The 24,809-nt window shown below is 39.6% G+C and overlaps 6 protein-coding genes across 10 annotated transcripts in view; 3 read left to right on the top strand and 3 right to left on the bottom strand.

Moving 5' to 3' along the window:
- Window positions 1–516: 516 nt before the first annotated feature.
- Window positions 517–4,514, bottom strand: LOC110188810 (E3 ubiquitin-protein ligase MARCHF6). The gene is given in 4 exon segments (XM_020958688.2): window positions 517–751; window positions 906–1,046; window positions 1,048–2,358; window positions 2,428–4,514. Coding segments are annotated over 3 exon segments (3,006 nt in total). The 5' UTR covers window positions 3,991–4,514; the 3' UTR covers window positions 517–751; window positions 906–914.
- An 80-nt stretch (window positions 4,515–4,594) lies between these two features.
- LOC110188812 (uncharacterized) lies at window positions 4,595–5,257 on the top strand. Its single transcript, XM_020958690.2, has 2 exons — window positions 4,595–4,844; window positions 4,905–5,257. Exons 1-2 carry the CDS (start codon window positions 4,669–4,671, stop codon window positions 5,152–5,154), a joined length of 426 nt encoding a protein of 141 aa, XP_020814349.1. The 5' UTR covers window positions 4,595–4,668; the 3' UTR covers window positions 5,155–5,257.
- mRpL23 (mitochondrial ribosomal protein L23) lies at window positions 5,208–6,071 on the bottom strand. Its single transcript, XM_020958689.2, has 2 exons — window positions 5,498–6,071; window positions 5,208–5,442 (listed from the first exon to the last, which is right to left on the bottom strand). The coding sequence occupies exons 1-2, from the start codon at window positions 5,789–5,791 to the stop codon at window positions 5,284–5,286; spliced, it is 453 nt and encodes a 150-aa protein (XP_020814348.1). The 5' UTR covers window positions 5,792–6,071; the 3' UTR covers window positions 5,208–5,283.
- A 4-nt stretch (window positions 6,072–6,075) lies between these two features.
- On the top strand, window positions 6,076–8,932 carry LOC110188842 (nucleolar MIF4G domain-containing protein 1 homolog). The gene is given in 3 exon segments (XM_020958744.2): window positions 6,076–6,292; window positions 6,294–7,080; window positions 7,136–8,932. Coding segments are annotated over 3 exon segments (2,559 nt in total). The 5' UTR covers window positions 6,076–6,205; the 3' UTR covers window positions 8,821–8,932.
- Window positions 8,933–9,194: 262 nt separating this feature from the next.
- Window positions 9,195–10,486, bottom strand: LOC110188847 (uncharacterized). Its single transcript, XM_086829611.1, has 2 exons — window positions 10,197–10,486; window positions 9,195–10,147 (listed from the first exon to the last, which is right to left on the bottom strand). Exons 1-2 carry the CDS (start codon window positions 10,342–10,344, stop codon window positions 9,462–9,464), a joined length of 834 nt encoding a protein of 277 aa, XP_086685737.1. The 5' UTR covers window positions 10,345–10,486; the 3' UTR covers window positions 9,195–9,461.
- Window positions 10,487–10,527: 41 nt separating this feature from the next.
- Svil (Supervillin) overlaps window positions 10,528–24,809 on the top strand; it is a 154,316-nt gene continuing 140,034 nt past the window's right edge. For 2 of the 5 annotated variants that reach the window (XM_086829593.1, XM_086829584.1), the window contains exon 1: window positions 10,528–10,875. The gene's annotated coding sequence lies outside the window, so the exon portion shown is untranslated. The remainder of the gene's footprint in view (window positions 10,876–24,809) is intronic. The other 3 variants (XM_086829597.1, XM_086829588.1, XM_086829595.1) reach the window with 2 other exon arrangements.

The raw sequence follows: 24,809 nt of genomic DNA, 5'->3' as shown, positions 1-24,809 counted from the left end.
ATAATCTTTTGGCAATCGGTTTTATATGTTTAAAGAAGCATAATTAAATAATAATAAGAATTAATAAGAAAGTTGAAGTAATACCTACATTCCTCCTTATTTTTAAATACAAAACTCTTGATTTTCATTCCAGTTTGAAGTTTAAAGTTAAATTTATTAATTAATTTTAAATCAGTTATATTTATAATGTATACATATATAATTTTTTACAGTTCATAAAGCTAGCTCGAAAATGTCTTCACTATCCTTAAGATTTTCTTTTTCACCACTTCCACCATGTTGAATTTTGGGGTTTTATATTTTGAATTTTCCTCGGTTGTTAATCATTCTAAAATGTAGATTTTTTTGTTATTTTTTTCTCTTTTGCATATGACTCTAATACAAGGTTTTATACGCTTTTGTCAATTACATTAATAAGATATTTATGTGAACTCTGTGGGCTTAAGGGTTAAGGGGGAGGTTTGGCGCAGCGGCTGTCTTAAAATATTATACAACTTAGGACTTATTAGCGATACATGTTTTTAACAACAATTTTTACTAACAGATTATTAATCATAATAACGAAAAAGTAAACTAAAGGCTGTGTGTGGAAAAGGAGCCGAAGCAGAGGCCAAAATCTTGTTTCATATTTTTCACACGTAAAACTTTTCCGAAAGAATCGCATGGACTAAACAGAGATATATTATATGTATATCCAGCAACTAATGCAGCTCCACTCGCAGTTCAATAGCTTCTCGTGGAATATATATATCTATAAATAGAAAATAACGTTCTTATATAAGTTAAATGTTTTGATAATAATAATAAACTAAAAAAACAATTATATATATGCAATTATTGAAAGTACTACTTTATATTCCACTTTAAAATTTAACAAATATATATGTATATGAAACCCATCGCACCTGATCTCGTTACAGAAGCTGTGCCAGTTCCGGTTCACGTGCCAGCTCCTCCCTTTCCCGTTCCCTATCCCGCTCCCTGTCCTGGTGCTCCTTCAGCTCCCTGGCGGCCCTCTGTTGCTCCTCCTCCTCCGCCTGCTGCTTGCTGCTGCTGCTGCTTCTTGCGGTGCTCATAGTTGACCAGCCGCTGGCCAACCAAATACTTATCCACCTTGATCGATAGATAGAGCTTCTTCAGCTGCTTGATCTGGAACAAGACGAAGCATATGCTGCCCACGACAATAAAGCTAACAGGATACACCATCCGGGCGACAACATGCCGCGCATAGGGGTCGGTGATGAAAAATGGGAACATCATGTGCGCCAGGACATAGGGCGCTGCCAAGGCTAGGCCAAAGGTAGTAACTACCGGAACAGCCAAGTCGCGCATCACAAACTTCAAATCAAAATCGCGCAATCCATCCATATACGCCCGCTCCAGGGATCGTTTTAGATGCCAATCGGGGCCCATTAGGGTCATGGCAATAGCAATCTTGCTGTAGAGCACTCCCAGTGCCCAATCCTGCCATAGGAAGTGTATGGGTGTCTTGCGTAAGGGGACCCTTAAAGGTATCACCACGACCAACTCCAGCAGCAGGCCAAATAGCAAAGGAACCAGCACGAAGATTCCAAGTAGAGTTAAAACAGGCAAGGCATATTGCAATGCCACGCGCGCCCAATCCTTTAGCTTCGTGATAATGGCCGCTCGTCCTTGCGGCAACAGGGTGACCACCACAGCAACTCCGCGAAATATAATCCAGCAAAGGTAGCCACCAATTTCGGCGGTGTATAGCTCATGCGAACGCAGCAATCGTTCGTTTTTCCTTGCAGCCTCCGGATCCACAGCTGCCAGATTTCCAGCCACACCGGCTGCTCCTGCTCCTCCAGCAACTGCCGCTCCTGCAGCCACCTTATCCGCGGGATTACCTGTCCACAGCAGCATCAACCGCCGGCCAATGTACACGGGTACTGTGAGGGTCAACATGGCAGCACACACAATGGAGAGACACATGAGAAGCAGCAAGGCGCACAGTCGAATGGCAAACAGCGAGGGTTTGTCATAAGGCTGGAAACCAACAGGCGCATCGCGCTGCATTATGGCCTGATGAGCGGCGGCAAGATTTCGTGGCGCTGGCGCTGGTTCTACTGGCGGCGGAGGTGGTGGTGGTGGTGGCGGTGGTGCAGCAGCAGCAACTCCCTCACCTTCGGCATCGCCCTCGTTGGCATTCTCCGCAGCGGCGGCGGCGGCGGCATCTACTCCCTCCTCCTCAGCGGCTGTGGGATTCTCTGGCTCAGGAGCTGGCAGCAAATAGCTACGAATGCCAAGAAGCCAGGCCACGGCAGTGCACCAAATACGTAGTAGTCCCTTAAGCCAAATGCGCGTCTGGATTTGTTCAAAGAAGCCGGGCAAGACGACCTGAAATAATTGAAATAAAGAAGATTAGAATTTGAATATTCTTGAAGACTTCACTCCATACAAACTCACCTGCAAGAGAAGCAACTGAAGACTCAAATCATTGACCTCCGCATCGCCACTCAAGGCATAGGGCAAGAAATTTGGCCAGGCAAACTGTAGAATTCGGATGGGCAGCCAAAGCATAAGCAGCACCGCAAAGCCAAAGATCATGGCCGAGGCAACTAAGCGTCGAATGTGCCGCACAATCGGTACGTGGATCATCTCCTGAATCGGACTAAAGTCTGGATCATTTACATTCCGGAATATCCAGAGAACGCCCGGTCGCAGAACCTCTCGTAGCAGCGATATAAAGGCGGCAAAATAATACACATAGACCATGCCAAACATCCAGTGAACGAAGAGTGAGGTGCCAGGTGCCGCCTTGAAGCTCGCCTTGCGATCCTTTAGACTGGCATCCAACAAGGGCAACGAACAAATGTCCAGCCACCAGCCGCAGATCAATGGCAGCACGCCAATTTCCACCACAGACAGCAGCGAGACCTTCACCACAATATAGCACAGTCCGATGAACCAGCAAACGCGTCTCAGGCGGAACACTCGGGCGAAGAAGTGTAGCACCACCAGTGTCAGTCCGATGCAGCAGTATCCAAAGAGCGTCGTGATTAGGCCGTGAAAGTGCAGCAGGGGCTTCTCCGGTTGCAGCAGATCCATCGAGCTCAGTATGAAGTTGCCCACGCAATAGGGGCAAAAGGCGAACGTGAAAATAAACATGGTGTTCAGTGAGATGATCCAGAAGACATGCTCGAGAAAAACGAGCGAGCCGTCCAGTCCCAGAAGGCGTTCCCAGGTCAGCTCCTCGGCAGCACGATCCCATTCCATGGGGTTCCAGTTCTGTTCATCAGCGTCGGCGTCCACTGCAGCAGCGGCCACAGCTGGTGCGGCAGCTGGAGCAGGCGCCTCATTATCCATGGGCGGCACATCCTGCGGCGCATCCCCATTGTTGTTGTCATCCTGTGGTTCCGCAGCAGCGGCCTCTGCTGCCTGCGCCGGAGCTGGAGCTGCCGGGGCGGCAGCCTGCAGCGGTGCATCATCCCGTTCCAGCCAATCGGGACCGCCGCCATGGAGTATCTGCTCGCGCAGCCATACCAGTCCTATGAACGATAGCAGTGTGCAGGTTACGACAAAGCAGCCGCGAAAGGCATCCGATGCTAGGTTTTCCATCGAGAAAATGTCGAACGGCAGCGTGAGGATCATGTCAAAAGAGCTGGCCCGGAACAGGTAACGGTATGTGCGGTAGGCCGACAACGGGACCACTCCGAACCAGGCCATGCCCACCAGCGAATAGTGGAGCCAGCAGCGAGCGCCCTCCAGAACGGCCGACATCAGTCCCACCAGCACGTCCTTGAGCGGCAAGACACGGGGCATGTCCGGGGCATAGATGGGCTGGAAGCTGAAGCGGTAGCCGCATAGCTCGCAGTACTCCTTGTGCGAGTAGCGCATCCATTGCATCAGGCAATCCTGGTGAATGTACTTAATGGATCCCGTGCAGATGCACGGATAGAAGAGCGGCCTGTCCGGCTGCGCCTCGCAGCGGCACACGCGACAGATGTCGCCCTGCGACAGGTCATCCATCCTGTGTCCTCCTGTGCGTCCTTCCTTGATTTATTCCTTAATTTGCAGCCTGGCGAGTGTCGAGTGTGGTGCCATCGGGCATTTGCGCAGTTCGCTGGGCAATGTCGTTAATTGGACCCCTCTATCGCCCACTATCCGGGTTTGGGTGCCCTCGTTACTGGTCCAATTAACACCTTCGATTACGTATTGCAGGGTCTAACTATTTTTAATTTTAATTTGTAACCAAGAACTTTGATATTATTACGAGAAAACAAAAATATGCAAGTGGCAGCCACCACGGTTCAGTGTGTGCACACCGTGTGCAAGTGGTGAAATCTAGCTACCAGAGATGCTCACTGATTCGAAGCAGATAACAGAAACATGCGATTTTACTAAATGTTCGCTAGTTTATCTGCCTTAAGAACAGGAATAAAACACACAAAACAAAAAAAAAAACTTAAAAATCTGTACGACACTGAAATCAGAGAAGTAATAAATAAAATCCAAGGGAACTTATATATTGATTTTTGTAAAAATTTATACAAATAACTGAAAACGAATCACAAAAGCAGCAACACTTATGCAGCAGTGTGTCCACACCTTTCTCTGACATCACAGTCTGGCCACACCGACATTCTCTTTATTCTGCAATAAAAACAAAGTCCCATTACGTTTAGCACCACAAATAGCAACAAATTAATGATGCAGCGACAAATTATTAACATTCTGACGCGCCGTCTGGGAAATGGCCAGCAGATGCGACCGTTGTCAGTTACCGCACAGCGTCGGGAGATCTTCAAAGTGCAGAGCGCCGAGGACTTCGACAAGAAAGTTAAGAACAGCCAGCAGCCCGTGATTGTGGACTTTTTCGCTACGTACGTATAGTATTAGCTTCTCGAACAGAATTAATTATTAAAAATAATGCAAACCCCCAGCTGGTGCAATCCCTGCAAGCTGCTGACGCCGCGGATCGAGAATATTGTGGGCGAACAGGCTGGATCCATCAAATTGGCCAAAGTTGACATAGATGAGCATAGCGAACTGGCTCTGGACTACGATGTGGCCGCCGTTCCAGTCCTGGTGGTGATGCAGAACGGCAAGGAAGTGCAGCGTATGGTGGGCCTCCAGGATGAGGACAAAATTCGCGCTTGGGTCGCCGCTGCCGTCAAGCAGACGAAGAAGTAAGGGATTTCTCTAGAGGAGTTTCCCCGCGGAGATGAAGCCAAGCTTTAAGTTAATTCGGACTTTCAAAATAAATGTTTATTTACCCCGTTGAAACAACAGAAAACCACCTAAGCTAAACAGTTATAAAATCTAAATTGAAAACCAGCCGGGTGTGCCGGGTCTCTTCTTATTGCGATCGAGGAATCGCTTGAAGCCCTCCTTGGACTCATCCAGTGATTTCTCCTCCTTAGCCTGTTTTTCCGCCTTTTCGGCGAACATTTCTGGGAACACGAAGGACTGCTCCCTGGGCTGCAATAAGGAAAAATTAAATATTCTGTAAAAGCCTCCAAAATTCCATGTTTACCAGTGTTACATAAGCCAGCTTCACATCATCTTTTTTGGTTACATAGCCGTAGGTCTGATCCCTTTTGGTGTCTCCCAATGCTATCCTAGTGCGCACATCCACCACCGGCAGCTTGTAGATCTTCTCCAGGTAGTTTCGTACATCATACTTGGTCATCTCCATCGATACCGAGAACGTGACCACATTTGGCGGCTGCTCCTCCGCCGGCCGGATTAGCTTCATCCAGAAGTTGGGCAGGAAGACACGCAGCTGCGGATTGCCGCGCTGGTAGATGGGATACCATCTCGTGGACATGGCGACTCAGGTATTCTGGGTTTTTATTTAAGATTCTAGAAAATAAATTAAATATGTTGTGCGTTCACAAAATGCACTAAAAAAGACCAAAGATTTAGGTGAAGCACAGGTGGCGCAGAGGGGGTTCGGGGAAAGAGGAACCCCAATCGATTTGTATTATTGAAATGACATAAATAATATATAAAACCCGTTTAAAAAAGAATGAAGAAATTATTAATTATTGATTTATTATTGTTTTTAGGTTTTCCTTAATTCCTCATTTCTGTACTCAAAAATCCCTTTTGATATTTTTCAGGAAGCCCATGAAACACTTGCACGTGGAGTTGACCAACACTTGTCTTAACCGCGAACAGCTGATTTAGACTACGACAACAATTCTTAAAATTAAATGAAATCTTTCGTATCCGCTCAAAAATGACTAAAATAAAGAAAAAAGAGGCTCATAAAAAGCCTTTAACACGCAAGGAACAAAGGAAACTGAAAACCGAAGCGAAAAAGGAACAATAAACGTCTTTACCACGGCGGCAAAAGTAATGGAACACAGCGCGTGGTAGCGGCGGCCGAGGCGCTGGCAGCGCAGTCCCTACAAGGCAAAAACAAGAAGAAGAAAAAGACTAAAAAGCCGAAAATAAATCCCGAAGATATACCCAAGGAACAGCTTTTATCCGGGGAAATAGGATCCGATGATGACGAATCCATAGCCTCGGACTTCAGCGATGAAGAGGTGGACGCACTGATGCCCAAAAAGGCAAAGGTTGAGATCTATGAACCGCTGGGAAAGAAGGTAAAGATCAAGGGTGGCGCCATACCCAGACAGGATGAAGCGGAGGTCAGGAAGAAGGAGCTACGCCAGCAGAAGGAGCTGGAGGGCAAATCCAAGAAGCAACGAATAAAGCAACTGCGCCTGGAGAACGAGGAGGAGGATCGGGAGATCTCTAAGCTGGAGAAGAAGCTGAAGCTCAACAAAAGCAAGGACAAGAATCGTTTGGTGAGGAAAATGTTCAATGACGGGCTGGATTACCTCTTGGACTTTGTCCTGGACGACGAGGAGGAGAAGCAAAAGTGGGAGGAGAAACAGGAGCGGAAGCGGCGGCTGAAGGAGGATCAGGAAAAGGAGGAGGCGGGCATGTGGAGCGAAGATGATGGGGAGCAGGATGGTGACTTAGCGGGTGATCTTCCCGACGATGATAGCGAGGCTTCCCAAGACGATGATGAGGAGGATGAGGACCTAAGCGGCGATGAAGAACAACGCGAGGAGGAATCCGAACAGGAGGAGGAACAACCCAAAGGTATTGTTATTTTCAACACATAACAAACTCTCTAATCTCACCTTTCAATTTACAGTCAAAGAAGACATCTACGGTCGCAAACGTGATGCTGAGGGCAACATCCTGCCCGATCCTGTTGAGCAGGAGGCCTCTGCCACGGGCCAAAAGTATATACCACCTCATCAGCGAGCTCTGTTAGCTGCCAGCGCGGGATCAAGTGAAAAGCAAGCCGAGATTCTGGCCCGCCTCCAGAAACAGTGCAAGGGTCTGCTCAATCGTCTGTCCGAGGCGAATCTCCATAAGATTGCAGCTGGCATAGAGGCTCTATATATGAAGAATTCGCGGTACAACATGAATGACACGCTGACAAAGCTGCTTCAAGAGGCTCTATTGGGCTCCACGCGATCTAACGAGCGTATGGTACAAGAACATATGGTTCTATTGGCCTATCTTCATGCCCAAATAGGAAGCGAAATTGGTGCACACTTCTTGCAGACTTTTGTGGAGCTCTTTGATGGTCATGTGAAGAATATTGCCAATTTGGAAGTGGAGGACAAGCAGCTGAATAACCTTATCTTAATCCTCTGCTACATGTACATGTTCAAGATATTTGAACTGAGTTTGCTGATGGAACTAATTGGCAGATTATCGGATGAGCTTTGCGAGAAGAGTGTGGAGTGCCTGCTATTGATATTGCAAACCATTGGTTTCCGCTTGCGTAAGGACGATCCATTGGCCTTCAAGACCATGATGCAGCGAGTTCAAGCTCAAATTGCTGCCGCTCCCTTGGAACTCAAGGAGAATCCCCGCCTGCGTTTCATGGTTGATATCCTAAATGCTGTTAAGAACAACAATATGCAGAAGTTACCCCAATATGATCCAGAGCTGGCGGAGAATCTGCGCAAACGCTTGAAAGCCATGTTGAAGAACGATCGGTATGTAGTTACCTTGAATATAACCCTGGAGGATCTCCTGCGTGCCGATAAGGTCGGCAAGTGGTGGATTGTTGGCTCCGCTTGGACGGGAAACCTCAACGAAATGGGTTCTGCCAAACAAAAGCAAGATACAAACTCCTCCAAGACTTCGAACGCAGGCTTTGCGGACAAACTATTGGAATTGGCCAAAAAGCAGCAGATGAATACTGCTGAGCGAAAGAATATCTTTTGCATCATAATGAGTGCCGCGGATTATGTTGATGCCTTTGAGAAGATACTGCATTTGGCACTGAAGGATCAGCGAGCGGTGGCCTATGTCATCATCCATTGTGCCCTGAACGAGAAACGTGCCAATCCTTATTACGCCCATCTGGCTCTAAAGTTCTGCCAGTTTAATCGAAAATATCAGCTAGCCTTTCAGTTTGCCAGCTGGGATCGCATCAATGACATCGAATCGCTATCGAAGCCACAAATTCGCAATCTGGCCAGCTTTCTTCAGCAATTAATCCTATCGGCAGGATTGCAGCTCTCCGTACTGAAAGTGGTGGACTTTATGCAGCTGGACAAAATGAGTTTCTTCTTCATGAAGGAGGTAATGGTGCGACTGCTTTTGGCACCGGATGAACGAGAAATTTATCAGACATTCGAACGTGTGGCCAAGAATACGAAGCTGCAGCAGTTTAAACAGAGTGTTCGCCTTTTCCTGCAGCATTTCCTTCTTAAAGCAGAGCAACTGGACAAGTTAAAGCTCAAGGAGGAGGAGCAGCAGCTGCTCCAACAGCGAGTGGATCACCTGGACAAGCTGTTGGCCTATGTGGACCTGTAAATATTTATAAGTATAGTTAATAGGTGACCTTTAAAAGAAGAACAGGCATTATGTGCGATGACGTTACTACCGTTTTAAACAATAGACTAATAGAGTAATCTTACGTCCCCAACAAGATTATAGTTTTCTTTTATAATATCATTTTCTCTAACTTTTGAAGAGGTAATACATTAGTCTAAGATTATATTCTGGACCTCAGGGAACGACTTAATGAAACTGGGGAAACATGTTTGGCTTCCAAGTCAGAAGTCAGTGGCAACTAAGTTGTGGGCATCCGGAGAACCCAGCAATAGTGAACGAGCTGAACACTGCGATGATTTCAGGAATCCTAAATGGATAAAGTTGAATGATAGTAACTGTTTAAAAAAGCAGTATTTCATTTGTGAATATCTATAACTGCAAACTTTATATTATATATTTTTTACAGATCAAAAGGATTATAAAAATTAAAACAATTATACATAATTCTTTCGTAAAGACCGTCAAGGGTAATAAATCTGTGAAACATGGTAAAAATTAAATTGAACTATTAAACTTCGCTCTTAATATACAAAAACTTTTTGTTGTTTGTATGTTAATGTAAAAAAAAACTACGGTTTTCATTTAAATTCTAGAAAATACCTTAACAATAACAGATAACTCTAGTCGAAGCTTTGGAGCATATCACGCGCCCGCTGGTACCGCGTGGACTCGATCAGCTTCTGGCGCTCTGTCTCGTCCTCCAGCTTCTCACCCTTTTTGTCAAGTTCCTGAATCACCTCCTCGGCTAATTTGCTGATCTTGGCCCGCGCTGCCCCCTGGGAGCTGGCCAAATACTCGAGAGCTAACGGCCACAGCTCTGATTCTAGTTTGTCCTCATCGAAGGCCGTCTGCTGGATGGAGATCTGGCGGAGCTTGATGAATTTCCACTCATCCCGGGACTCTTTCCATTTCACAAGGTATTCCTTGTTGATTTTGGCCTCCTTGTTGGAATTCTGGCTACGTTGGGCTTCAAGACGCTGCTGGTGCTTTTGCTTCTTTTTTTGGCGCACTGTGACCACAGCATTGGCGTTCTCCGGACGTGCAGCTTCACGGAGTTGGGCTTCAGTCGGTTGCGTTTCCTCCTCGTTGTCATCATCGTCCGAGTTGGTATCCTGCTTGCTGCGCTTTTCCAGGACTGTTGTGGTCTCGGCCTGGGCTTGTTTTCTCTTGTGGGACTTTTGCTTGGGAGATTTCTCGCCACCATTTTTAGCAACGTGCTCCTCTGAAGCAGACTTTTTGCTGTGTTTCTTGTTTGTCTGGATGTCGTCCTCCTGCTGTCGCCGTTTGGTTGCTTTATCTACATTAAGTTTATGTGATATATTATTCCAGTCTACGGGGAAAGCTGTACCTACCATTTGCCGATGGCTCTCCCTGTGGCTCTAGGATCAAAGATTTGGTGGCCACTTCGTCGTCACTGGCCGCATGTTCAGCATCTCCAGTCGCCTCGTGCTTGCGTTTCTTTCCTTGGCGCTTAGCCTTTTTCTCCAACTCGGTTCGAGCCATTTCAAAAGACTCTTTGCAGTATATATCAAATGAAAACAACGGTTTTCTTAATTTAATTTAAACCAAAATGTTGAACTGCAACCAAAATGTGTTTTGGTGAAGTGACGTTTTCCAACACTTGCAGAACCAGCTGTTGCAGTGTGACCAATTATACTTATCTGTATTATGCCAAGCCGTATTGCCGGAGGTAAGGTATTTGTGGCAGCCAAGGGCACACTCGTGACCAATAAGATTGTAAATAAAACAAATGCCAAATTTTAGTTTCTGTCAAGCAATTAAAAAAACGATAATTAAAGTGAATTTCGCTGGCGCGTTTGTGTCTTTTCTATGTGTATAGTGCTTAGTCGCCGCCGTCTTCTCGCTTCAATGCATTTTCTCACAAAACCCTGAGTTTTTGCAGGGCAAAAAAAAAAGCGCGGCGCGTAAATAAATCTTTGTGTGATACCAATAAATAATTAAGTTAAACGCCAATTAGTAAGTTTACTCAGGTTCGATTAAAAGAGAGGAAGAAGATTCAGCTATTGGAAACAGGTAAGTGATCTGCTTTGATTCTTAATTTCCATATTTTATTTGGCGGCGGCAATAACAACAACAAAACATGCTCCCCAAAACCGGCAAATGCAACTGTTTATTTGTGCGTTCGTGTGTATTTGTGTTCGGCAGTGCGTGTGCGTGTGTTTGTCACGTGTAAATAAAAGTCAACGCGTTTCGTGTATAAAAACGACAAAATATGAATATAGTTTTATCTGCAAAGGAGGATTCATTTTGGAGGAGTCAGGAGACCCAAAAACAGCTGTTGTTTACTGGCAGGAGTTGGAGGAATTCCCAGCTGTATTTTGAAGGTGAGTTTATGTGCGCGTCAAAAGATGTTTTACCGTTACAAGTCAATTTACAAAGTTGCACGTAGGGTACAGTTATTATTTTGGAGTCTTTAAGGTTCTGGTGGAAAGATTTTGAACTTTTATACCATTTGTTGATTTATTTTACTACTGATAAAATATTAAAAAATTAATACAAATATGTGGCATTAAAATATAGTTTTATACCCTTGAAGGGTATTATAATTTTAGTCAGAAGCATGAAATGCTGCGAAGGAGTCATTTTCGACCCTATAAATCATATATATTCTTGATCAGCGTCACTAGCCGAATCGATTTAGACCTCTAAGGCGGTAAAAATTTTATTCAAATTTTTTTCAATATTTTATGCTACTAAAATGTATTATTCAAATTTTTGAAAAATTGATGAAAATTTTAGTTATTTTAAATGTTAAATGGAGTATGCAGATTTGTTAATCTAACAAAAACTAACAAAGAACAGCTCTCTGAATTAAAATAAATTCATTTTTGGCTTAGTTATGAGTTTCTTAAGATTTGGCTAGTACAAAAAATTGTCTTAAAAATGATTATAAATATAATATGTATATAATTTCAGTCAGAAGCTTAAAACTCAGTGAAGGAGTCATTTCCGACCCTATAATTCATATATATTCGTGATCAGCATCAAAGGCCAAATCGATCTAGCCATCTCAGGCACTAAACAAATTTTTTTAATTTTTTCCAAATTTTTTTTATCACTAATATGTATTATTGAATATATAGAACAGCTTTCCGAATTAAAATTAATGGATTTTTTGCTTAGTTATTTGTTTTTGAAAATTTGTTTAACAAATTTTCATATATTACTAAAAAATACAGATTTCCAAAAAAATATTAAGCCATAAAATGGCCAAGTGATTATGAAAAGTCATTAATGAAATCTTAATTAATTTATAATAAAATATTGAGGATATAAATTTGGTAATTTTTGACCAATTTTTCAACATTTTTTATAGTCGTTAACATTGTCAAAAAAATGCACAAAAATTCAATACTTTTGAACTTTAAATCGACACAATTAAATGCGCACAATTTCAACTGATTTTTATTTGATCTATAAGGATTTTTACTAGCCTTCCCTTTATAATTCAGACAGCTTTTCTCCTCCATTTCCCCAGTCTACTTCGAATTTCACTTTCATTCGCTGGACGCCGGAGCGCCTTCAGTGAAAAAAAAAAACAAAAAATGAATGTAAACAAAACACTCAGTTCAGCCAAACGTTTCTTCGTCTGGCTCTTTGAGTTGTTTTCCGGCGTGGGCAAAAATAGCATAGGCATTTTTCCGATTCTTCCCGACTTTTCCGAGTGAGAGGAAAGCTCTTGTTCTCAGGAGGGGTCTTTGCTAGAATGTGTTGGCCATTGATTCCGCCGCTGGCCATTCAGTTCTGCTTTGGTTGTGTTCCCGTTCGTATCGCGTATCGCGTCGCGTTTTCCGGTCGCGTTTTTCCGCCTTTCCATAGCGGTCTTTGGTGGCATTTCCACGCGTTTCTTGCCAAAATTCTAAACGAAATTATATATTGTCCCCCAAAAGATATTTTAGCAATTTCTATGTGGGTTTAAACGTTATACATACATATCTTCGGGCATTTGGCCATATACTTGGAATAACTTACGGGGTATATGGCATTATCTTAACTTGCTAATTGGATTGTCAACACAGATACAACAGCAACAACAAGTGCAGACAGGCGAGCCTGTCACAACAAATACAAGACTGAGACTCCGGTTAACTTCGCCGGTTTTTCACGCGAGTGTGTGTAGAGTGTGTAGAGTGTGTGTGCTTTTCTAGTAATCAATAGTGACATTTTGTTTTCGCGCGTTTTACTTTCTAACATACTTTGGCCCTCGGTTTACTTAGACATCAAACCCCACTCCCCTATTCGTGTTAACCCCTTGTTGCCCGCTGTGTTTCTGTGACAACGTGAGCGGCCTAAACAAACGTGGTTATTCCACGATTCCCGCAACTCGAAACCATCGAAAAGAAACGCAAGAAATCGGCCCAGAGAAGCGGCTAACTTTCTGTTCTGGAATGATAAAGCTCGGCACCTAAATGTTTGACAGTACGCGCTATAAGTGTAAGTACAAAGTAAACTGAACAAAGAGAAAATTTAAGCGATGCTAGGTACTTATTTTATTATGATTTTACATGTATAAAAAGGATTTAAATAATATATTTAAATATATATTGTATAATGGAGTTAAAAATCTATAGGAACTTTTCTAAAGGATATCAGAATTTAATGTAAAGAATACCATTTACATTTTCTTAATTAAAATAATATTAAATAATCCCTGGTACTATCATTATTTTACTAATTTATTCTCCTTGCCATTTCCTTGATTGTTTATAAAACATTTCAGCACATCCGTTGGGTACCTGGTATATACAACTATTACATCAGCTGAGGTGGAGGAGAGGTGTGGCCCCCAGTCATGATTCAGTTTCTGAACCAAATCTGTATCTACTCGATGTGCTAGGAACTTGTATCTATCTTCTGAAATGATCGCCATCGTGTGCGTTTTGTTTTTCCAATAGTTTTCCTCTAAAATTGGATCAGTTCGTTGGCAATTAAGGCCTCCCCAAAAAAATAAGATATATGTATTCGAACTAAACTCATTCGTTGGCCTAATATGAATGAATGAATCTCAATGCACTACATCATTTCTCATGTCAGTTTTTGGTTTTACCCTGCGGTTGATGATGATGTTCGAATAGAGAGAATACTATATCATTCTTGTAGATCTAGAAATGTCAAAAACTCTGAAGATGTGTTGATTTTTATGGGAGTTTTTGTTGTACAAAATGAAGTGGGTGTTGTGTGTGTTTCAATTTGTCCAGGTTTTGAATTTCTAAAAGGAGAAATCAGAATTAGTTGTGTTTCTTTTATACTTTTTAATTTTTAAATAAGTTTTAAACTGATTTCTAAGTTAAATTCTAGTTTATTTTTTTTAATATCTCCGTATATATTTATAATATTTCTATTCATCTAATAGGGTATTTTTCCATTTTCCTGCATTCCTTTCTATTACATTTTTCCTTTTGTTTGCTTGCCTTGTTTTGCCGCATTCGTGAAATGTATCTTTTGAGCACAAATGTCAAATATTGCTTTTTAAGGGTCACCGGCTAAATATTATCGCTCTTTGCATATTTATTTTCAATGTTGCCTCTTTTCAACTTGGCAACTTGGCCAACAAAATAATATTTTTTTTTTCTTGCCTTTGTTTTGGCAAAAATAAACCGCCCTTTTGGCTCAATTTGGTGGTTGGTCTGGTTGAGTCATTCTTGTTAAGGGTTGTCCACTTGGTGAGTGCATTTCGATGCCCTGAAGAGTTAGTTTAAGTCGTTTATTTTCTGACTAGACTATGAGCAAACAAATTGCCTTTTTGATTTATTTGTGGAAAGGAACGAGAACTAGATAAATGAAAATAAAATCATTAGCTTTATATTTTGATTTCGGTTGATTCCTAAGTCTCCCATATATATATTATTCTGTTCTCTTTCCAAGCGAATTGACGTCAAATTGTTTATGCAGGCCATGGGCCGTTTAGTTGATGGCCGGCTGGTTTCTATATTCCTCCTGTATTCTCCATATATATATAGCTACATGTACTCGTATATATCTGCTACTGTTTGCCGCGATATTGTGATTTCTATATAGGGAAATTAAGCGGCGACTTGATCGAGTATTCCAGTCAGGTTTCGATACAAACCTTTGCCAAATACGCGACTCGAGGGCGTCACAGATTTGCGCGTTCAAATCGTTGATGAAATATTAATGCTGTTTTATTTTCGAATCGTTAAATACACATTATTTCGGGCCATATTCCCCATTTTTTTGGCTTAAATGGCGTCGTCGCGACACGCGCACTTCCGTCACCAAAATGTTTTCCGAAAAGAAAAGCCCCAGAGAAAAAAATAAGAAAAAAAACAATTGCCAAAATACAATTTGTTTTTTGTGCGACAGAGTAACGACATGGGGGAGCAAGTGTTAAAATAAATTGTGACAGATTGTCGGTTGTGCTGTATATTCTTTGATAGCTATATAATATCAGGGTCTCCTTACGATATGCCATGTACTTTTTGCCTCGTTAAAATATGAAAAATTGTCTGGTCAAGACAGAGAAAACGATCGAGTTTTGTGAGGATAATGAGACATTTTTCAAAGATTAATGGAGTCTGTAAAAATTCGCGCTGTTATTAAATATAAATTTTGGGGACAAGCTCTTAAGCAGTTCAATGCTCTTTTCTGGCAATTAAAATTTATAAATAAATTATATTTGCTATATTAAAATTTCAGTAAACTCTCAAATCAATATAAAAAGAAGTTTATACGTATTTTAAATCTTTAATTAGCTTTATTTTAGTCTTATGAAGGAAACTTTATTTGTTTTTGTTGAATAATATTTTCTATTTCCTTTTCCCAAAATATATATATTAAAATGCCTGCAAATACAGAAACGTTTTTAAAAAGAATTGTCTCTAAATAAATGTGTAGAATTCCCAGCTAGACATTAATTTATCAGGCAGACAGATGGAAGCATATAGAATGGATAGAGCAAATGGCATACCTAAAATAATCCATAGATCTGACGACATCATCAGTGGCTATATCGAAGGCCATGAAGGAAGTGTTGCAAAAATTAATATATATTTATACAAACACTTTTAGATTGTGCTGTGACCCTGAAAAAGAGCGTATGTTTGGCGGTGAAAAACATCCAAAGTAGGTCATTAAAAGTGGGCAATATGGGTTGACTCAATTTCGCGGACAACAACGAGGTCAGGACAAAAAGAAAGATAGGCCAACCCGCTGGCAACGGAATGGAATGGAACCCCCCAAGTTTTCCAATAAACAATCCAATTAAAACAATTGCCAGGGACAACGAACTATGTATCATATCTCAATGCGTTTTGCATTGCGTGCATTAGTTCCCATTGGCGGCTTAATGGGTCAGATAGTTTTTCTCAGATAGTAGATACTACTTTTGTTTCTGGGTTGGTTAGTTTTTCCCAGCGATAAATTGACTGAGCCCTAACACCATAGCTTTTCCTTTGCTGCCTGATAGAAAGTGAAAGTCCATGTGCGTTGGGGCCAACCAATTTAATGTACATTTCTGTTCATTAATCTTTCTTTTTGTATTTTTTTGTTTGCTGTTTTTTTTGCGATAATGTTTTGATTGTTTTGCTCCATGTGCGACTGCTTGGCTTTGATTGATTTGGCATGCCTGTAAAATGGAAAAATTATACTACAAAAAAAGAAGTAGAGTCTCTTTCTTCATTCTGCGGTCGACCTCAAAATTGATACAAATTAGCATACCCCTTTTGTATCAAATTTGATTAAAGAACGCTAATTTCAGGGCTGTTTTTTCAACGAATTTTGATTTTTTGTAGATTTTTAAGAGCTCTTCATTTTAGACGAGATAATTTTTGGAGTAAAGACAACTTAATGGCTTAGAAACTGAAATAGATTTCTGTTTGTTTTGGGTTGATTATGATAAATGATCTATGGTGTTTTGTTAGCTTAGCTAATTGATACTTGATCGATTTTCTTTGACTTAGTTTCACAGCGGAACTTGGAGATTCTAAAGGTATTTTTGAAGAGTTAAATTTTATTAGGTTTAATAGTTATGTTTTTTAGAGAAATCTGTTTTGCTTTCTTGTTCCACTTTAAAGCAACATTTTGACAGTTGTGTTTTGGTTTCTTTTCTTCCTTCGGCGAGGTTTCTCCCCTTTAATTTTTCAGGTTATTAACGCCATCTCTCTGTATATTTACCTTTACCTGAGCAATCAATCCATCTGTTGGCATATGGGGACATAAGATTGGTTTCAATCTTCGTGGGTTGTTGTTTTTTGTTTTTTTGGTATAATTACGGCCAGGCAATTGTCTGTAACCCAATTCAAGCTTGGCATTTCATTCAAGTTCACATGCAAACACGTTATTTTTACTGCGTGGGCTGTAAAATTGTTTCGCGCCTTGTTTTTTTCTATTTTTTGTTATTCCTTAGAGTACTGAAAACCAAATTGAATTTGCATTTTTGAGCGGCCTGGAATATACAAGCCATGTAATTTGGAATGGAAGAATGGTTATTATGATATTTGCATATAAGTTGGCAATTAATTGGCAACCACTGCAAATGGCACACCTTTGAGTCAGACATCAAGGATTGGCTTTGGATTGCAGTCACCTATATATGTGTATATATTTCTATATAGGATGCATGTTGTCGAGGCGGATTAGGGTCCGTCATAGGATTAGCATAACAGAGATTTCTCGAGCTGCGTTTAACCCGGAACGTGCCAGTCTATGGCATTCCTCCCCTCCGTATATTTTTTTCTTCACAACTTTGTCTAAAAGCAAACAAGAAATCATGGCACGTGATCATTTTACCAAATTAAAAATGAAAACCAAGAGACCAGGAGGAGTAACAATAACATAGAGCAGCGCACCTACAAAAGGCTAGATTTCATAAAAATACATGAGTTGGGGCCATAAAAAAATTAAAATAAAAAACCATAAGGTGAGAAGCAGCTGCATAGTTGGGTGTTGGCTTCTTTTTTATTTTATTGGAATATTCAAACGTACTTTGCTATCGTATTTTGTATCGATGCGTATGTTCTGCGAGACTTGAGCTAAAGTTTAAGGGAATTAAAATGGGTGAGGGTATAGCTTTGGGAGTAAATGAATAGTGAATGCTCTGTCTTTGACTTAAGGATTTTTAGGGAATATTAAAATAATGAAATCAGCTGGGAAATAATATCTAAAAAGATCTAGAAAATATATGGAATTTAAATAAAAGCAAACTTTAAGTGTATTTTTTATTACATATAAAACCTAGAGATCATTACTCTAACAAAACTTATGTCAAAACCTAAGAAACCACGCAAATAAACCTATTTTTTATGTAGTCAAAGCTAGAAATATCCACAAATCAGTCTTATATACCTCATAGATAGAGTATCTTTTTGTTTTTTCCCCTCAACAATGTATGGATATACCATCATAACTTGAGATCTGGACGTGCTGTCGATGCGGGGCGGGAGTCACTATTCATTTAGATGGAATCTGGCATGACGAACGGATCCGAGATGTCTGAAGGAGGTCTATATTTAGGTCCTATAGTTTTCTAGTCGGGTTGCTGATATAAAACGCCTGATTAAATTTATGCACACACTATTAAATGGCGTTGCACATTTCACTTGTGATTTATGCCGACGAGGCGTGGCGGCTCAATTGGGTTTTCCAGAGTGGGTGCAGTTTTTTTTTTTTTAGTTACCCAAGGCACCCAAGCAAACCGATATCCAAAGAATTTCTTAATGGTCAGTTGGTTGGGAGTTGCGTTACGTGACCACAAAAGTGTTTTCTTTTTAAACAAAATGTTGACTGACGGCCGTTGCGAAAGCTAAAATGAAAAACGAAAGTGCCACTTGGCAGATTGTCGCTGGTTTTGCTCCTTGCATTCGATGCAGCTTCTCCTCCTCATCCAACTCCATCCCATCCTCCATCAAAACTGGTCGATTGCCGCATTGCATCATCTTTTACATCTCGTACATCTCATATTTCGTATAGCCGGCTGTAAATACCAAATATAATTGTTTAACTGTCCATAAAAATGGAGAAGCATAAAAGGAGACCCTTTTCTTGGCAGCTCTGACTCTGACGTCCATTGAACTTGGCTTTGCGTCAAGTCGGGGCTTTTAAAGACGACCTCAAAGAGATATCTTGAACATAAAATAAATTCACACCAGTGTGGCAGAAAGTATCTGGTGGATATTGTATCCCCCAACTCTACCTGACACTGTCCCATCCATCAATCTGTGGAAAAAGATTGCGCCATAGGTCGACGGCAGGTGTCGAAGACGTTGTTGTTTTTTTGGGGGTGGAACCAATAGGCGTAGGAGCCAGGTGATTGAGGGATTTTTCTCTTCATTTCCCTGAGAATTACATTGAGTTGAGACATCATTCGAGGTGTGGGAAAAACACAAATAAAAAAGGAATCGCATCCAGGAAGAGCTGCAAGCTGGTTAGTTTGGGGTTAATTGGTGTGGGAACCTCTTGAAGATTTTAAAGGATAGATACTGGAAATAATTACGAAAATATAAGCCTTTTGCTTTTTAGAATTTTAATTTTGTAAAGAAGATTATGATGGCATTATTATTAAAGGAGATTTTTTGAAATAAATACTGAACAAGTATTTCATTTTTATACAATTTCAGGCTATTATAGTTTTCAGTCAGATGCTTGTAATTAGGTGAAGGAATCATTTCCGACCCTATGTTTCATATATATTCTTGATCAGCATCAAAATCCAAATCGATCTAGCTATCTCAAACGGACAAAAATTTTTGGAATTTTTTTTTTACATTTTTCATCTTTAAATTTGTAAAAAAAATTGGAAAAAATTTTTCAAATTTTTCATTTTAAACTGAGTATGGAGATTTATTGATCTAATAAAAACTAACATAGGACTGCTTTCCGAATTAAAATGTATGCATTTTTGACTTAGTTATGCGTTTTTTAAACTATGATTTGTTGTAAAAATTGTCATATTAAAATATCGATTTAAAAAATTCGAATATTTCAAGTTTTGTTGAAATCAACTTTCGATTCGATCCTATAATTTATTCTAAAGAAATTCTTTTAAATTTATAAAATAAATAAAAGATTCGCCTATCTGTACTTCTTATCACTTACTACATCTTTTAGTTATACAACAAACATTTTTAATAATTTATTGAAATATATACTAGAAACTTCGAACCCTTGTTTATATATTTAAACAAATTACAAAATCAGTTTGATATATTGAATCAAATTATTTTACTTTAATTAACCCTAATGATAATAACCGTATTTTAGAGAAGATAAATGATCCTAAATCTTAAGACAAAGGGTTGAAGATATCAATGCTATTTACCTGTGTATAACACACTAATTTCCTTTTAATGTGATTTTAAATAATACTCTTCGGAGAATAAGGAGTTTATAGTATAATAAAATAAATAATCATTAAAAATACTCAGAGGATAAAGAATATAACTTCCCCATTAAATGTGTGCTGGCACTTTCTTAACCCAGTATTTCAGACTAAAAGAGTATATAATCACCGAACCGTAATTAACCGAAACTGTTCAATGATTTGAAACTATTTCTTCTCTGAATATAAACAAGATAAATACAGTTTAAAATGGAGCAAAAACTCTCCATTACTCTACCTTTCGCCACATTCCCGACCATTATTAATGCATTTGGTTAGTCGACGCCGCAATCTGTCGCCATAAACCGAACATAAGCCTCAATTGAGCAAAACTTGATTTATGACTGACTGACTGCAATTGCACATACAATATTTCGCTATCGCCGCACTCTCACTCTCTTCTACTCTGGTATTTGGGAAAAATTGCATGTCAACGGAAATTGCTTAATCATTTCCACGCATATCATATCGCATTTTCTTGTGTGTGCTTTGGTTTTCTGTTTTTGGTTTTTCGCCAAATGACTAATCCCATCTGTCGTCTGTCGTCCTCTTCCTCTTGTACAGGTATGTTTCAACGATATCTTATGGGCAATAAAAGGAAATCATTGCGTAAAAGTCAATAAAAACAAAATTGATTTGTTTACTTAGGACGATGAGTGTTGCTGAGTTATATAATCCTCTGGTTCCTGTGAGGAAGTGGAACGACAACATAAAACATATAAACAAAAAAGGGAGCCATTAGCAAAAGTGAGGCTCATAATGGATTTTCCCAATCAATTCCCAAATGATTATGGTTACTCACTCATTTGCAACATGGCGAGACCATCGAAATTATTGGCTCATTTGGTCAAGAGGCTAGCCAAAATACAAGATAACCATAAAAAAAAAAATGTGAAAACAAGAAAAATGAGATACGAAGATGTTGCAGGCACTCGTTGTGTACCCGTGAGATACTCCACTCCTTGATTATCATCTCCTTTGCCACCACTACCTGACCCCTTGTCGCGCCTAACGATCTTTAACCTGGCCAACCGTTGCCGGCCCAGACAGTCGGCCACTTGTCTGGGCTCTTTTGTTGTTATTGATCGTTCATTGTATTACACAGCATTCAAAACTTGCGTTCGAGTATCTTTGTATCTGGCGAATGCATTTGCCTTGTACACGCAAAGAAAATGTATCTTATAAAGGATATTCATTGGATATTAGAAGAATTAAACAAGGTAGAGCTCTAGGAAACTATATATTTTTAGAAATAGGAGAGAGCTCTATCTTTACTAATTTCTTTATATTTTTTTTTATAAACAAGAGCTAAAGGAACACTTACATTTCTGATGCAGAAATGATTAATTTAAATGTATATTATTATAAGATACATCCTAGATCTTAAAGATCTATTTTCAGACAGTTTAACTGACAAGACCATTGGTTTATAAATAAAATCATTATATTCTAAGGTACCCAGAGAAAAATCTGCTGTAATTTTTCAACTATCATTATTTTTAAGTAAACTATATAAGTATATATAATTTTTCCCAAGTGCATCCGTATAGCCTGTCTGTTTCTGAGTTGTTTTTACTGATGTTTGCCCGACTCATTTGCAAATCTGCTGGGTAATCAGACACCGGCTAGGGATGTCAATTAGCTGGTGTATTCCGCTGAAGCTGCTGTTTCCCCCAAGTGCGTGACCATTGAACCTGCATTTCCCATTTCCAAGTACCTCAGACCCAGACTCTCGCCTGTTCCCAGTTTAAAGTGAAAGTGAAAATTTTTGCGATGGCAAAAAAAAGAAAAAAAAAATAGTGGTAGTAAATATACTGTCCTGAGAAAGGCGTTCAATGAACTTCTCTCCCATGACTTGGAAATCAAGTTTAGCTTGGGTCTGACAATCTTTTTGCTTGCCAAATCCCGCCCAGAACTAATTGAAGATTTCATATCTCGTCGGCATTTATGGGCCCTTCGCAACTCATCCCAATCTCAGTCGCAGTCTCAGTCGCAGTCGTTGGCGGCTCCTAGAGTAAAGCAGACAATTTATGATACAAATTAAATGCATGAAAATTATGATGAATGCGAGGCAAAATTTATGTTGATGACATACCCAACAAAAGAGCGCCAAAACCCGCCCAGGCTCTGCCTTCTCTCTGCTCCCTAAACTCCATGAGCTTCATGAGCTTCTCCTGTTCATTCTGCTCCTTCGATTTCTGGAGGGCAGCTCCAATCAAGAGCCAGACGATCCACAGACAACAAACTCGCCGAGGAGTCGCTTAACTCCCAGTCAAAGTCGTTTGTTATTCATGGGTACACGGAGAGAAATTTAACTGTCTTAGCTAAAAGTTTTTATACATATGAAATAAAAATAATGTCTGCTACTCAGCTTTATTTTTAAGATAAGAAGATACGTGGAAACAATATTTTCATAGGATCCTTGATAAATACATTAATTTATATGGTTAATGGTTTTAAAAAAATTTAATTCTCTTTATAGTAATATTTTTTTACAGGTTGTGTTTATTAAATTGTTATTATTAAAGTAAAATTTTGTAAAAGGCATGACCATTTTTAAATAGAAATCAATAATTAAATGTCTTATAACTAAGTCAAAAAAGCACTTATTTTAATTTTGAAAGCAGTCTTATGTTAGTTTTTTTTTATGTTTATAAACCTGCATACTCCGTTTAAAATCAAAAATTTTTTATTTTTATTGCCAAATTTTTTACAATTTTAACAATGTAAAATTTGGTAATAATTTCAAAATTTTGTTTTCTCCCAAAAAATAGCTAGATCGACTCGGCTGTTGATGCTGATCAAGAATATATTTGAAACATAGGGTCGGAAATTAATCCTTCACAGTGCTTTAAGCTTCTGACTGAAATAATATATAATATTGTAATTATCTACATTGTTAAGATAATATTTTTTTTACAAAACAGAGCTTTAAAAACGCATTACTAATCAAAAATGCATTGGTTTTAATTCGGAAAGCTGTTCTATGTTAGTTTTTATTAGGTTAATAAATCTGCATATTCAATTTCACATTTTTTCATATTTAAAATTTTATACATTTTTTCAAATTTTTAAATGTTTCATTTTAGTGATAAAAAATGTTGAAAAAAATTTTTTTTAAATGTTTATTGCCTCAGATGGCTAGATCGATTCGGCTGTTGATGCTGATCAAGAATATATATAATTTATAGGGTCGGAAATGACTCCTTCATCGAATTTCGAGCTTTTGACTTAAATATCATACACTCTATGGGTATAAAAATACATTTTTACAATCACTTTATAGTCACTTCATATTTTTTCTCTGTGTAACTCTGGGTCTGGGTCCTAAGATCCACACCATACCGCCCCTCCCTTTATAGCTTTTTGAGCAGCTGCCGGAGAGGAGGCGATGGAGGAGCAGGCGGAGGAGATCCCGGCGAGATGGTGGACTCCTTGGGGGCTTCGGTTTTTGGTCTCGGCCTGCCTCTAGCCGAAAGTTGTTGCGTATTTAAAATGGAAATTGCAAGTTTTTCGCTTAAAGTTCCGATGTGTCTCTTTCCCTGTCTCTCTATCTCTCTGTCTCTATCTCTTTCGCTCGTCGGCGCTTTTGTTTCACTTTCGTTTGCTTGATTGCAGGTTTTTTTTTTTGTATCTTCTTACTTTTCCTTATTTTGAGTTTTCTGTGTATTTTTGTTGCTGTTGCTGCTTATTTGGTGCATTTATCACGGTGCCACACATTTGTGCCACAAGATGCCAGCAAGAAATTGGTAAAATCAGCCAAAAGTTTCCATTTTCCTTTTCATTTTTCAAGAGAGAGAGAGAGAGAGAGAGATTGAAAAACAAGCTAATTTCAAGGGTGCACGATTATTGGGACTGAACCACGCCCCTCTTATTTTCTTTTAGCCAATATTTTTATGTATTTGGGTGAAATTTTTAACCAAAAACCCATCCGCAGTTTTGTCGTCTTTGGCTATGGTTATGAAATATTTCGCAACATTTTGCTGCAAACAATTTCCTGTTTTTCTTTATTTCACTTACGCACTTCTCTCCACTTTGGCTGCTGGGGGTTCGTTCGGTGGGTCTCTCGGCCGATCGGTATTAATTATTATGGTCTCGTTTTATTTTTTCACTTGGCTTGATGTTTTTCTCTTTTTCCTCCTTTTAACTTTTTAGTTTAGCTTTTATTTTGAATGCCTGGCGAACCTGTTGCAATGCGTTCCACAAAGTCCGATGCCGAATGGGTGTGGTGGGGAGATATATAGTTATGAGGTTTGGGTTGGATTAGGTAAAGATCGGGTGAAGTGGGATCTATAGAGGGAGTTATTTTTCGATTTGCGGGTTAAGAAATAGTTGTTATGGGAGAATTCTGTGGTTCCTTGATTTATTTTTACTTTTTTTACTTTTTTTTTACATTTCCAACAGCTGAAATTTCTGAAATTCTAATGTTTTATGCAAGTAAAATCTTTTTTTAAATAAAAAATCTATTGTTTTCATGTTTTAAGAATTGTAATGAATAACTTTTTCTCTTAAAAAATTAATATAGATCAGATATGTTCATGTTTTATACAAAATGTATATCTTTTTAACTAAAATTCGTTATATTTAATGTTGTATAAAATGTAACAAATAC

Source organism: Drosophila serrata, unplaced genomic scaffold (genome assembly GCF_035046125.1).
Source record: "Drosophila serrata isolate PLE 108 unplaced genomic scaffold, ASM3504612v1 contig_217, whole genome shotgun sequence".
Taxonomy (NCBI): Eukaryota; Metazoa; Arthropoda; class Insecta; order Diptera; family Drosophilidae; genus Drosophila; species Drosophila serrata.
This window is presented reverse-complemented; position numbering and strand designations above follow the sequence as displayed.

Excerpts from the sequence above, each read along its gene's own strand:
- mRpL23 (XM_020958689.2), bottom strand. The coding sequence starts at position 5,791 with ATGTCCACGAGATGGTATCCCATCTACCAGCGCGGCAATCCGCAGCTG. Across the intron at positions 5,443-5,497 it reads AGCTGGCTTATGTAACACTG|CCCAGGGAGCAGTCCTTCGT; the intron begins GTAAACATGGAA and ends TCCTTATTGCAG.
- LOC110188847 (XM_086829611.1), bottom strand. The coding sequence starts at position 10,344 with ATGGCTCGAACCGAGTTGGAGAAAAAGGCTAAGCGCCAAGGAAAGAAA. Across the intron at positions 10,148-10,196 it reads ACAGGGAGAGCCATCGGCAA|TTAATGTAGATAAAGCAACC; the intron begins ATGGTAGGTACA and ends TATCACATAAAC.
- LOC110188812 (XM_020958690.2), top strand. The coding sequence starts at position 4,669 with ATGATGCAGCGACAAATTATTAACATTCTGACGCGCCGTCTGGGAAAT. Across the intron at positions 4,845-4,904 it reads ATTGTGGACTTTTTCGCTAC|CTGGTGCAATCCCTGCAAGC; the intron begins GTACGTATAGTA and ends GCAAACCCCCAG.